This window comes from Chiloscyllium plagiosum, unplaced genomic scaffold (assembly GCF_037043375.1).
Source record: "Chiloscyllium plagiosum isolate Xiang-an unplaced genomic scaffold, Cpla_swu_hap1 HiC_scaffold_25, whole genome shotgun sequence".
NCBI classification, from domain to species: Eukaryota; Metazoa; Chordata; class Chondrichthyes; order Orectolobiformes; family Hemiscylliidae; genus Chiloscyllium; species Chiloscyllium plagiosum.
The window spans coordinates 51,182,285-51,197,177 of NW_028270163.1; the positions used below are offsets into that span (position 1 = coordinate 51,182,285).

The 14,893-nt window shown below is 38.4% G+C and overlaps 1 protein-coding gene across 2 annotated transcripts in view; it reads right to left on the reverse strand.

The window, feature by feature from the left end:
- The window catches only part of arhgdia (Rho GDP dissociation inhibitor alpha), a 49,811-nt gene that overhangs the window by 15,931 nt on the left and 18,987 nt on the right, over positions 1–14,893 (reverse strand). For both annotated transcript variants that reach the window (XM_043715019.2, XM_043715017.2), the window contains exon 2: positions 7,308–7,513. In XM_043715019.2, coding sequence (XP_043570954.1) covers positions 7,308–7,497 — 190 coding nt within the window. In that variant the 5' untranslated portion in view covers positions 7,498–7,513. The remainder of the gene's footprint in view (positions 1–7,307; positions 7,514–14,893) is intronic.

Consider the following 14,893-nt stretch of genomic DNA (forward strand, 5'->3'; position numbering starts at 1 on the left):
GAACCATACAGTGCAAACACAGTCGGCATCGACACATGACGAACACCTGACTTTCAACCTAGACGACTCTAAAGCTCTGATGAATAATCATCTAGATTCAAAATGTCAGCTTGCTCTCTCTCCATGCATGCTTCCGAACCCAATGTGATTTCTAGCAATTTTTTTTGTTTTCAGTACAATTCCAGCATCTAATTTGCTCCGACCTATCAGCACTTGGACCAGAGCCTTGAATGTTATGACTTGTCAAGTGCACATCCAGATACTTTTTAAAGAGGATGTGAGGCAATTTGCCTCTGCCAACCTCCCAGGCAGTACGTTCCAAAGTCACTGCGCCCTCCAGGTAAAAAAGCTTTTCCCCACATCCTGTCTAAATCTCCTAGCCCTCACCTTGAGGTTGTGTCTCATGACTGAACTAAATATGGTCAACAGCTCCTCCTTATTCATTCCATCCATGGTCGTCAATATTGTATACCTCAGATTTCCCCTCAATCTTCTCTGCTCCAATGAAAAACAATACAAGCATATCCACCCTTTCCTCATAACTTAAAATTTTCCATCTCAGGCAGCATTCTGGTGAATCTTCTCTGTGCAATCACATCTTTCCTGTAATGTGGTGACCAGAACTGCATACTGTACTCTAGCTTGTGGTATATAACTCCAACATGAACTTCCCTGCTTTTGTAATCTATGCCTTGCTTGATAAAAGCAAGTGCCCTGTATGCTTTCTTCACTACCCTACTAACATGACCACCCATGTTCAGGAGATCTATGGACAAATACTGCAAGGTCCCCTTGTCCCTTGTGTAATGCCATTCATTGAATACTTCTTTGCTAAATTATTCCTTCCAAAGTGCATCACCCTCACCCCTTAGATTTCATCTGTCACTTAGACGGCCATTTGACCATCCCATTTCTATCTTGTAGCTCAAGGCACTCAATCTCACTTAAGCACATGACCAATTGTTGTCTCACCCAAAAACTTCCTAATCTAACTGCCCCACAGTCAGCTATTTATACAAAAGATGAATAATAGGGGACCTAGCACAGATCGCATAGTACCACCGGTGACGCTGGCTTCCAGCCATTAAAGAAGCTTATCACCACCCTGTCTCCTTCAACTGAGCTAATTTTGAATCCATTTTATCCAATTATCCAAGGCTTTGCTGAAATCCATAGAAACTAAATCAACTGCACTACCTCATCTACAGCTTTAAGTTACCTAATCCTTCTGTACATTAGTCTTAATGCAGTTTCGTTTGAGACTATCCAAATAGTTCAGAAATGGGTCACTTGCTGCAAAGCAGATGGCTGATGAGTTTGCTCAAACTTCTTTTTCTAAAGAGAAATTCATCCAGATATTTGATTTTTATAATATTCTCTCATGAGCATGCCAACAGTTGTCAGGGGCAACTGAACAGGTATCTACAGCATTCCAGTACTTTTCTCCCTAAGACCTCAGCCTTCAAGCATGCATCTTAACAGCAAGTGCTGACAGATTATTGGTTATGGGGGATGAGTAGTCAAATAGCCAAGCTTAAACTTCGCACTTGATTGCTACATGCACAGTTTCCCATATAACTCACTGAATAACAACACAGTCAGATACTTTACACTTCCATACACCTGATTCAGTAAAGTCTGTTGTGATATCTCTCCAGCTACCCCAAATGCGAGAAGAAATTGCTTGATTTGAAGAGTTGCAAATCTGTGGATTTTTCTGCCATCGAAAGAGGCTCAGCCCAAAACCACTCACCTTCACAAAAGGGAGTCAGATAGAGCTCTTATGGCTAAAGGGATCAAAGGTATGGAGAGAAAATGGGAACAGGATACTAGGTTGGACGATTAGCCATGACCATATTGAATGGCCAAACTGGCTCAAAAGAACTGAATGCTTACTCTTGCTCCTATTTTCTATTTTTCCATGTTGTGTACAACACTTATTGTATGAAATGAGTATTCATTGCAAGTTTTATATCAGCCTCACACTTGAACTCAACTGAAAAGTTACTGGAGTGAGGCCCACAGGAGAATGCAAACACCAATTTCCCTTAAATTAGAAAACACTGCAATTGCAACCATAAAATTTGGATAACAGGAAGATAGGTGTTGCAAACATGGCAAGGCATGTATGAGAAAATTCAAACTTTATTAAAAAGAACTATCATCTCTCAGAAAAGCAAATATAAAGTCTAGAGGCATGGACTGAAAAAGTAAAAGTCATAACTATTCCCATTGCATTCTAAAACAATTAACACTGAACCCTTTTCATTACTCCAGCGTTAACCAAAAGATCAAGCTCTTCAATTTGTATTGATACTGAATTTTTAATGCTGTGAAACAACCCAACACATTTTATTGAGGTATTACTAAATACAATGTAACAGTACTAAATAAAAAGACATGAAATGATCAACAATGAAGCAGCTGTCAGGGGCATCTTGAGAGAGAAAGGCAACAAGGCAGAGAGATTTATAGAGGGGATGTCAGACTTTAGGGTTTTAGAAGTTGAAGGTACAGCATTCATACTGATGCATTGAAAATCAGGAATGGGAAGAGACCAAAATTGGACAAACGTTGGTATCTCAGTTGTGGCACTGGAGGAGGTTACAGGGATACGGAGGGAAGAGGAATTAAATACAAGAGTGAGAATTTTAAAACTGCACATCAAGAGACAATGCAGGCAAGCAAGTAGATGGTTTACTGCTAAATTGGACTTACTGTGAGATTGCAGCTAAGTATACAGGTTTGGATGAGCTCAAGTGCGTCACATAGTGAGACCAGCTAACGGAGGAACACATTCCAGCTCTCAACTGTCAACTAAAGAGTCTCTGGACTGCACTATATATTAATGCCAAGACTTTTATTCAGTCATTGTGACCTAATAAGGAAATACAACTCCTTTTCTCCAACTTGATAAACATTAAGGTTTCGATTGCAAATACTGTATGTCACACTGAGCATACGAAGGCCCTACAATATATAAATTAAAAGGCAGATCCATTCTGAAAAGAAGAGTGGATTATTTTGACTATGGCAATAAGCTATTAGCTATAAACTCACTATTCAGGTCATCTTTACAGCAGATTACACCATCTTTGGAAATTCTCAGCCTGTAAAGTCGGGGCAAATATTCAGTTATATGAAGGGGGTAATAAAATATTCTGGCCAAAAGGCGCAGACAGTCAATAAGTCACAAAGTATTTCCTTACAACAAAATAAATTCAATCTGCAAGCAAAGACTATTCTTAATGTATATCTTGTTTTTGAAAAGATCCATTACAATTCAAAGTCAATATATGTTTTAAGGGACAAATGCATCAAGCTTAGAAGAAAGCATGGCACTGATTTTTTAAAACTGTGTGCGACTTTCCCACACTGTAAAAAATCTAGACAATTTTAAGACACAATCAAACCATGTGTCGAATTTCCTTTACTTCATATCCGTGCAGATATAACCTGGGTTGAGTCCAACATTATGAGACTATATTTATTACTGGTTTTGGCAAATATACTGGAGTCACAGTGCAACAGCACAAAATGAATTCTAGAATTATTGTACTGGCATCAAATTTTGGCTGTTACTACACAAGAATATTTAACATATAGGATATGTTTTGGTCTGTTAGACAGATATCACAGGCACTCAAACCTTTCAAAAGAACACAGCAAAACTAAAAAATTGAAAATGTGCAACAGTTCATCTGAAACAGGACAGCGAGCTTTTCTTCATCACTACGCATGAAAGATTTACATCCAAAACATTTTCTCATCTGTCAGGTCTAAATATTGACTTTGTCGAAAAGAACTGCCCTTCATCTTCAATGTCCATTTTACAATTACACAGAACAAAAGCATTATTTGTTGGAAAATGTGCAACAGCCGAAAACATGGACTACTACTTCCTAATAGTGAGATGTAAAATTTGTACTGCTTTTACCAATATTTAGGAATCAATGTGAAAGAAAGACTGTGATGTTACAGTCACTTTTGAATGAAGAAAATGGATTCCAGCCCTGTCAAAGTGAACTTGCATTGCTATATTGCCCTACATCCACACACACAGGATCTGTGTTTAGGTTTAGATTACATTGATTAAACATTAACGACATAACGTTAAGAAAATTCATGTTGAAATACATATGCTCCAAAAAGATCATTCACCCTGCTACAAATAACGGACTAAAGGAACACAGCAGAATACTTGCAGTTTATCAAAAAGCACAATAATTACAATAATTCAGAATAGGCTCCCTGAGAAAACACCAACATTTCAATGACACTCAATCATGATCGCATAGGACATTAAAATAAAATGCCCCATTGAAAATTTTCCAATGTATCAGATGGCTTTTGGAAGGTATTGTAAGATGCTTTAAAAGCCCAAAAGAACAGCTTACAAGGTAGAGTTTTACAGGATAAAGTCTTAACTTTTCACAATGAAAATCTGACTTAAATACTGAGTAGGCTTTGTAGTAAATTCAAAACTGGAATATAAGCAGCAAGCGAAAATTATATTCTTTCATATACAATTTTGAAATAGTTAACAAGTTTTAGCTGAGAACACCTTCCAGTAATATTCAGTCATGTGCATTGCAGCTGCAATATTAAATTTATTGCGTTATTTCTAAAAAGGCTATAGTTTTGGACAGAAAAATAGACACACCATTCAGAGTGGTTCAAAGCAAGTGCTTATTGTCATCTTCTGGAGGGAAGATAGTTCCTTTGGAAAATAAACCCTTTAACAGCCAAAACGTTCAGGAAAATGATAGTACCCCCAATTCAGCCAGATTTATCAGCCCTAAACAAATGTCTGAACCGGGTACAACTGGTAAATGTTGACTTTTATCAAAGGTTAAAGAATAACAAAGAAAACAGATCTGCTGCAAGGTGTAAATCCAGAAATTCCCTGCCATGTTGTTGCTGCTGCCTCAATTAAAATTCAAGTCCAAGATCGGTAGGAATTTTGATGAACAGCACTGACAAGAAATTGGGCAAGACAGGAACAAATTTGTATGGCACTACATGAAGCTACATCTATGCTCTAAAGGAATTATACTCCCGGTCCCAGTCTCCCACTCTTAAATGATGTACTTTTTCAAACATTTATCCAGTTCCCATATGACCATTTAAAAAGTATATACAAAGTCCTCCATGATTTCTGATAAGGCATTCTTTACTCACTGCAATAAAACTACCTACAGAGCACCTCTCCCTTTGGTCATAAAATTACGCACTATGATCCCTGCTACAATAATACCCAGTAAGATGACTCAAGCTATTGTAGTTCTAGATGTGACACGCCTAATTGTGAGGTTCCTAGGCAAGAAGAGCAAATTGACTGTACATCTTTACTCATCCAGCCACCTCAGTCGGTTGCAACAAGGTTAATTTACAAAGATTCCTTTTCTCTTCTACTGACTCACATTCACAGCTATTGCCAGGGAAATTGGCATCTCATTACCTTTATGTAATCACATACAGTGCACTACTCAAAATATATTGTACTGATTTTAAGCTGTAGCAATCATAGTGTAGCACTGCATTGCTAACATAAGAAAGATATTTTTCCTCATTCTTGGAGTGGTCCACATTATGTAGCACACCATTACTCTGCACAATTATTACCATCCAAACAGATTTGCCATTAATTGTCCCCCAAAGCAACTCAAAGGCATCAAAAAGAGATGCCTTTGAATTTGAATCTCCTCTGTGCAATCACATCTTTCCTGTAACGTGGTGACCAGAACTGCTTTCTATACGCTAGCTTGTGATGTATATAACTCCAACATGAACTTCCTTGCTTTTGTAATCTATGCCTTGCTTGATAAAAGCAAGTGCCCTGTATGCCTTCTTCACTACCCTACTAACATGACCACCTATGTTCAGGAGATCTATGGACAAATACTGCAAGGTCCCCTCGTCTCTTGCGTAATGCCATTGAATATTTCTTTGCTAAATTATTCCTTCCAAAGTGAATCACCCTTCACCCCTTAGATTTCATCTGTTACTTAGATGAAATTAGATGTTATTACTGAACAAGTCAGATCCCAGACACACCTGACTTAGATCGTATCTTGATTTGTTTCTGTATTAGCAAAATGCTCTCTTTGAGACATAAGCAAGCAATGCTGTAGATTGCTTTTAAGATAAAGCTAAAGTTTATCAGCAACAGAGATGAATTAGAATAAACGAAGCTGTCTATATGTAAACACAAATTCAAAGATTTTTAAATAGACTGTAAAGTACCATCCTGTTAATCCCAAAATGCACCTTTATAAATTGAATTAAGAAATTTTTGCTTACTACCCAAAATATGCCCATGGTATAGTACCCAAAGACAAATAAAGACTAACCTAGCCAGGCTAGTATTTAATGCCCATCCCTAATTGCCCAGAGGGCAGTTCATTTTCAATTACATTGTTGTGGGTCTGGAGTCACATGTGGGCCAGCCGAGGCAAGGATGGCAATTTCCTTCTCTAAAGGACATTAGTGAACCAGATGTTTTTTTTTCTGACAACTGACAATGGATTTGTGGTCTTCGTTAGACTCTTAATTCCAGAGTTTTATTGAATTCAAATTCCACCACATGCTGTGGCAAGACTCAGACTCCGGTCCCAGTACATTATCTGGGTCTCTGGATTAACAGTACAGCGGATAATACCACTAGGCCATCACTTCCCCTTACATAGTACCCCAGAACACACGAGTCCCTGTCTCTAATATTGTGGCTTTAAGTCCTAGAGTGAAAAAGGTGATAGGATCTTCCTGGAGCTATTATATAACTGAGCTTAAATGCACTCACCTGTAAGTAACTTCATCGGGTTATTACCACGATGCTTCTCGTCTAATACTAACAATAACTTTCTAATCAAAGGTAAGCTAGTTTCACTGTCTCCTTCCCTCCTTAGAAGCACTGGTCTATACAACCATCTTTGTCCAAAGACTTCACAGAACTGTTCTAAATTCTTTTTAAAAAGCACAAGTTTAAAAAAAATTCCAAAGAGTTTCCCTGAGGCTTTAAAAAACCTCTATTTTCTGAACCAGAACTTGTTTATCTTGTTTGGTCTAAAATCCTACCAACACACACAAATATCAATAAATTCTAAAGCTAGGTCTCAAGAGCTAATTTCAAAGAAATCAGCGTGACTACAGAAAGATTTACAATTAACTTCAGACAGAAAAATTAATGCCTCTTATTATCCAAAATCTAGAACCCAATCTTGCAGTAAATGAGTTTTTTTAAAAAAAAGTATACATCTCAGTTTGTATCACAAATAAAAGCAGCTATCCAAAAAATTGCAACCTACCAAGAATTGTTGAACGGTTTCCCAGCAGTATTTCTTTATACTTCCTGAGACTCTCATCATCTTTATCCAGTTCCTCAATCTCTTGAAGACTCTTTAGCGCTGGCGCTTTGTAAGTCACCGTACATTCTTCTTCCAGATTCTCAGCAGCAATGGCAGCCAGCTGTTCTGGGGTTGGCTCCTGTTCTGCCATTTCTATTTCTTCTCAGCTAGAATACAATTAAATGGCTTTTCAATACAACAATATTACTAAACATTTATGCACATTAACCACCACACTAAGATCGAATATTAAATGTAATTCTTCCACATCCTGAAACGCAAAAGAAACTTATGAAACTTGGAAATCTGACCAGTTTTGTTAAAAGCTGCTTTAATCAATGTGCATTTTCTTCTGAGTAGTGAAATGGGATGATTGTGCCATGATTATAGCCCAAGGTCAACCGAGTGGACCTCAAAATTAGTTCCCCGTTTGGGGTTGTTAATGTGGTCCAAATAGGGAACCCTGCCTGACAGATAAAAAGAGGCATGTCATTCCTGTTAACCCACAGCTGGCTCTGAGGGAGCTAGATCACTGTTGAGGACTCTCCACATGTAAATAAAAGGTGACTTGGTGATTGGATACTGGCCTCTATGGAGTTATTTCAATGTACGTTGTTGAATTCAAGATTAATTTAACCAAATATTGAAAGTTTCTTCTATGCAAAAAAACTTAAATATGTGCTGACATCCATTAGTTATTTTAAAATGACTTTTTCCAAAAAGGTAGCATTAAACAAAATGCAAAGTATTATCCAACACGACAGCAAGAAACAGAGTATTGGGAGTGATGTAGCCAAGATAGTTAAAATACACCCTTGCACCTGCTTTCTTCTCAATTTAAATTGCATCTATTTTGGTGTATGAGGAGTTTTAATGGAAAGATTTGGAGAGAGATTTGGAGAACTCCAACGTAGAACATGACAACTTTGCTCAGGCAGAAAACTGTTCTACTTTCCTACAGTTGCAGAGAATCAACATGATTTCTAAACAAAAACATGGAGAGGCTCTCCTCTGACATTCAATTTCGACTCTATCACAGTCCATTCACTGCCACTGCTTCAAATAGTTACATTTCATTTTTGCCAGTTCTGATGAAGGGTAATTGACCACAAATGTTCATTCTTTCTCTCAATAGATGCTGCTTTATCAGCTGAGCATTACTCATTTTCAGTCTTTAAGGCAAAAACCATTGACCCAGATAGCTGAGAAACTAGGAGCCAGAGTAGGTCACTTCACCTTTGTACCTACTCAATCACTCAATTTGATCATGGCTAGCCTTTATTTCAATGCCCTTTTTTTCCAACTTCTCCCCATACACCTTGATGTCTTAAATTAACAAAAAATGTTGGCAAATTTTAATGAGATAGTGGAAAAGAAAATCAGTAAGACTCTGCAAAACCAGACAGTTGTGATTTGGATCATTGCTCTCAAATCTGACTGAATCTGTTCTTAGAAATTGGGCATCAACAACTCTGCTCATATGTGACAGTTAGGATGGTACAGCGTGAACTCAAAGGACTTTGGTACTTTTCCATACTGCAGTTCCAGTATGTTCCATTTTGACAAAAACAACTTTTGCAGAACACCCCTTTTGGTAGTGGAACCAAGTTTTATTGCAAGTTATGCTACTAAACACTTTCAATTTAACAATTTAAAGAGGTTTATAGTGAAAATGCATTGACAATGGAATATCTTGCACCACAAGTAACAATGGATTTGCATAAATTTTCAAAATATTTTAAACAGATCTACACCATTATGCTTCCAGAGTAATAGCCGAAAATCCACAGAACAAAAAGGCGATTCTTGGGTAGTTTCAAGCCCTTTAGGCAGGTGGAAAGAAAAAAAACAAATATGCAAATAATTTAACGTTAGAAGGTTTGATTACATAATGACATCCTCCTTTAACAGATTATTTTGGTGAAGCATGTTCAACATGGAGGGATACTTAGACAATAGATGCAGGAGTAGGCCATTCTGCCCTTCGAGCCTGCACCACCATTCATTATATCATGGCTGATCATCCTCAATCAGTATCCTGTTCCTGCCTTAACTCCATAACCCTTGATTACACTATCCTTGAAAGCTCTATCCAACTCTTTCTTAAACGTTTCCAGAGACTGGGCCTCCACTGCCTTCTGGGGCAGAGCATTCCACACACCCGCCACTCTCTGGGTGAAGAAGTTTCAACTCATCTCTGTCCTAAATGGCCTACTCCTTATTTTTAAGCTGTGTCCTCTGGTTCGGGATTAACCCATCAGCGGAAACATGTTTCCTGCCTCCAGAGTGTCCAACCTTTAATAATCTTATACGTCTCAATCAGATCCCCTCTCAGTCTTCTAAACTCAAGGATATATAAGCCCAGTCGCTCCAATCTTTCAACATAAGTAAGTCCCGCCATTCCAGGATTGGACCTCGTGAACCTACACTACACTCCCTAAATAGCCAGAATGTCTTTCCTCAAATTTGGAGACCAGAACTGCACACAATATTCCAGGTGCGGTCTCACCAGAGCCCTGTACAGATGCAGAAGAACCTCTTTGCTTCTATACTCAATTCCTCTTGCTATGAAGGCCAGCATGCTATTAGCTTTCTTCACTACCTGCTGTACCTGCATGCTTACCTTCATTGACTGGTGTACAAGAACACCCAGATCTCTTTGTACTGCCCCTTTACCTAACTTGACTCCATTTAGGTAGTAATCTGCCTTCCTGTTCTTGCCACCAAAGTGGATAACCATACATTTATCCACATTAAACTGCATCTGCCATGCATCTGTCCACTCACCTAACCTGTCCAAGTCACCCTGTAATCTCCTAACATCCTCCTCACATTTCACCCTGCCACCCAGCTTTGTATCATCAGCAAATTTGCTAATGTTACTATTAATATCATCTTCTATATCATTAATATATATTGTAAAAAGCCGCGGTCCCAGCACTGATCTCTGCGGTACCCCACTGGTCATCGCCTGCCATTCCGAAAGGGAGCCGTTTTGTACCACTTTTGGGTATTTGCACACGACCAGAGCTAGCTCCATAAATTCAAGACAGTCACCAAAACAAGTGTTTTCAAGAGAACTTTAATCACTTGGAGTGTGGTTATAGTATGGAACTTGCTACAGCAGTAGTCAAACCAAATAGGATAGCTGCATTCAAGGGAAAGCCAGCCAACCCTAAGGGAAGACGGAGTAGAAAGGTACAGTGAAAAATTTAGATGAAGTGGGATAGGAGGTTGCTAGTATGGAGTTCAAATACCAATATGCCTGTTTCTATGCTATACATACTGTGGAATCATCTAATGTTTAACTTGAGGTAAATCACAAATTGTGTGCATTTTTACAGAACTGTAGAACTGACTGTCAACACAATAGTCAGCAAATAAAGACTTACAGATCATATTTTGATCCAAAAGGCTTTTCTGATGTAATGGTCATGTCCCCACCTCAGACGCAAGAGGCTGGGTTTCAAGTCCCACCTGCTCCAGTACAAGGGGTATGCAAGAACATCTCTGAATAGGTTGATTAAATAACAAAATTCCGGCACAAACTACTTCTGCTGCTGTTCCAATCAGCAGTTTGCTCACTAATTTGCTCATTTGCTTCCTAAGGCAATGCCAACAAAATAACATTTTACAAATAAACATGACAGATACAATGGTGACACTTTCTAAATAAAAAGTAAAATCATTATATTCCTTGCTTCTGCTCTCCTATAGCTCTTGCTGGAGTCAAAAATATGAAGAAAGTAGGCCTCTGGCCTAAGTAACACTACTGATACACAGCTTACATTTGCAATAAAATATTCTATCGTGCTTTACATAAAAGCTAGTGAAGATTGTGGAAACCACTCAAAAATGGTCAACAGTATAGATTTTAATGACTTTGACAAGACAAAGATATTGATGTGTTGCTGGAAAAGAGCAGCAGGTCAGGCAGCATCCAAGGATCAGGAGAATCGACGTTTCGGGCATAAGCCCTTCTTCAGCCCTTCTTCCTGGATGCTGCCTGACCTGCTGCGCTTTTCCAGCAAAATATTTTCAGCTCTGATCTCCAGCATCTGGAGACAAAGACAAAGATATTGCCAGGTTAGCAGATAATATGGGAAACTGAAGTTGCTCATTTTGGAAGGGTGTACAAAAAGATTATTAAAATTGGGATAAACTGCACCAGAAAGCTCCAACACAAAGGGACTTGGTGGATACTTATGCACAAAACACAAAGTTAGCACACAGGTGCAGCATGTAATCAGAAAAGCTAATGGAATATTGACCCTTACTTCAAGAGGGTTAGATTAAAGAGTAGGAAGTCTTGCTGCAACTGTATGAGGTGGCGAGACCACATACGGGGTATTGTTAGTTTTGGTCTCCTTATTTAAGGAAAAGATATTCTTTAACCGGAGGGAGTTCAGAAAAGTTATACTAGAATAATCTCACTGGTATGAGGGATTGACTTATAACTGAAAATGTGTTGCTGGAAAAGTGCAGCAGGTCAGGCAGCATCCAAGGAACAGGAGAATCGACGTTTCGGGCATAAGCCCTTCCTGCCTTATAAGCCAAGTTTAAGCAGATTGGACTCTACTAATTAGAACTTAGAAGAATGACAGGTGATCTTACTGAAACATATAGGATTCTTAAGGGGCTTGCCAGAGTAAATGCTGGGAGGATGTTTTCCCTCACTGGAGTGTCTAGGACTAGAGAGTAGTTTCAGATTAAAGGGGTGTCAATTCAAGAAAGAGATGAGGAGGAATTTCTTCTGAGGACTATGTTTTTGCAACACCTCAAGAGCGAGCTGTGGGGGAAGAGCCCTTCTGTATATTTAAGGCCAGGATAACTAGATTTATAATCAGTTAGGGAATCAAGGGTTATGAGTAAAATTCAGTGAAGTGAACATAAGGAATGCTGAATTTGCCACGATCCGACTGAATGGCGAAACAGGTTCGAGGATCCTACCTCCTGTTGCTATTTCTTTTGGTTTGAGCGACTTGACAGGACAGGAATAACAGTGATAACTAGGAACTGATTTTGAGAGTGAAAGGAAAAGGGATTTTAAGGGAAAGGATGAGAGGAAACAATAATAGAAAGAGCAGATATACACGTTTGGAGATCAATGTAAAGATAGATTGGGACAAAGGAACAAACTGATTTGAACATGAGGATTACAAAATTGAAACAAACCCATAAAGATCAGTGGATAGGTGTAGCAGACATGCAATACATGACAAATGCAAATTTCATGAATCAGAGTTTATGGGGCTAGATGAAACATCATTGGAGATATCATGTCTTGGGGGGAAGAACAACACGGAAGGGTTTTATGTCACTATGCAACATTTACAAAAGATGCTGCAGTGATAGAAAGAGCAAAAATGTGCTGCAGAGGTTAATTAAAACTCAGTGAACTAAGGTTGAAGTTAAAATACTGAAAAACCAAAATCAGAAGTGAACAACTTCTACTATGAGAATAAATGGAACTTCTTTTTTCCAAGCAAGTGATTGCTGAATAAGGTTATTTTAGTTATAAAGTCTACAAAGTAACAGGCAGTTCAATAGCCTGAAGCTGACAAAAACTTCTATTTTGTAACACCTCATAATAACAACTTTGAGGCACAGAAATTTATTCAAGGCACAAAATTCAATGTCAGTTTTGTAGGATATTTATTGAGTGTACAAAGTTGAGCTCAACATTGAATTTTCAGATTTCATATAAAATCTTAATATGCCATTTCAATTGCCAGGTGAAGGCAGCAGGATCCTCCACTTACGAAACACTCCCTCAATACCGCACGTGGTATTAGCCTAAATTTCCCAAGGTCCAGGAATAGAAGTTTAAACACCTCAACTATCATACCTAAAACAAGAGTACTACCACCAAGCTAGACTGACAGAAGTTATTATTCCCCGTGATCTCAATTTATTTCAAGACCACTGAAACTCCTAGAAAAGACAATGCAGAATACACCAAGCCACTCAACACCCTCAACAAATGAATTTCAATACATGGTAGTGTCTTCTAACATACTTGCTGACTGTTAACTAACCTAGATCACCACAGCAACAGAAAGCAGGGTTGTAGAATGCCTGCATGGATAAAGACACAAGCCAGCAATGAGTCAAACAGAATGCTATCACTTATTTAACACACACAATGGCTCAACACTCAGGATATAATGCCAAACCACCTCCAAAGCCATTTTATGGAAGCTCTATTTGAAGTCAGCTGAATTGGGATTTCTCAGTCTTAATTTCTAAACGATGCTTAAAGCAGTCACAATATGACAATTCCTCTGTTTCACTGCCGAATTATGGAATACTTTCCAAACTTATTGCAACTAAATTCTAAACAATACTCCAAATTTATATTTAGAAATACAAACTTTTACTATCTGTTGTAAAACTAACCATTTATCATTAATGAAATACTGCAAGACAACAACAGAAAGAATGCTTTCACAATAACCCCTTACTTGACTCAAAAGAATTCCACACTGAGACAAGCTAACCATGAATGAGGGATATGCATAATTCACACTGGCATTCCAGTGCAGTTTTAAGGTAGCAGTACTTTTGATAATAGATGCAGTGAGGGCTCTTCCACCCAAAGTTGAGAAGGTTCAGGAGTGCTGGTGTCAACAGCTATGATAGGGCTAATAAAAACACTATGCAATTTGAGATGTGAGCATTGCTGGCTGGCCAGTATTTATAGCACATCCCTAGTTGGACTTGAAGGTAGCCATGATCTACCTCCTTCATCTGCTGCACTCCACATGCTGTAGGTAGATCCACAATGTTCTTAGGGAGGCATTTCTAGGATTTTGATCCAGCAACAATGAAGGAATAATGATAAATTTCCAAGTCAGGATAATGAGTGCCTTGGAGGGGACTTGAAAGTGTTGGTGTCCCCATGTATCTGCTGCCCTTGTTCTAGATGGAAGTGGTCATGAGTTTGAAAGTTGCTATTCAAGGATCTTTGTCAACTTCTGCAGTGCCTCTTGTAGATAATAACACTGCTGCAGCTGAGCATCGGTGGTGGTGTGTGCGCATGCATGTGAGGTGGAGCTTTTCCCTTCCAATCCTGATTGAAGAACTGCAATTTAGTCACAAATACCCAGAGCTTTGACAACTTCTAATCATCAATTACTGATTGTCAACTTTTCCATTTGAGGTGGTTGGGGGAGGTTCACTATTGTGCAATAGAAAGTTTTAATTAATAAATTCTTCACTTTAAAATATTCCCATTCATCTCTCCAAGATTCATCGATCACCTAAACTGATAAATCTCAGAACACTGCTGAAAGGCAAATATGACTACAATATGTTATGTGTCATTGTTATAAGACCAGTTTCTCCTCTTAGTCTTATTTTCTGTGCTACCATAATTTATTTAGTAAACTATAGAGTAGGCAGGCTTTGGGAAATCTAAACCATTAATTTTAAGACAAATCACCAGAACAAGCCTTGTGTGTATATTAGGCTAGTTAGTTATTACACAATTTGTTGCTAGCAGGTAGAGAATTCAAGTTGTCCAAATTCAGTGTGGTAAAATTTCA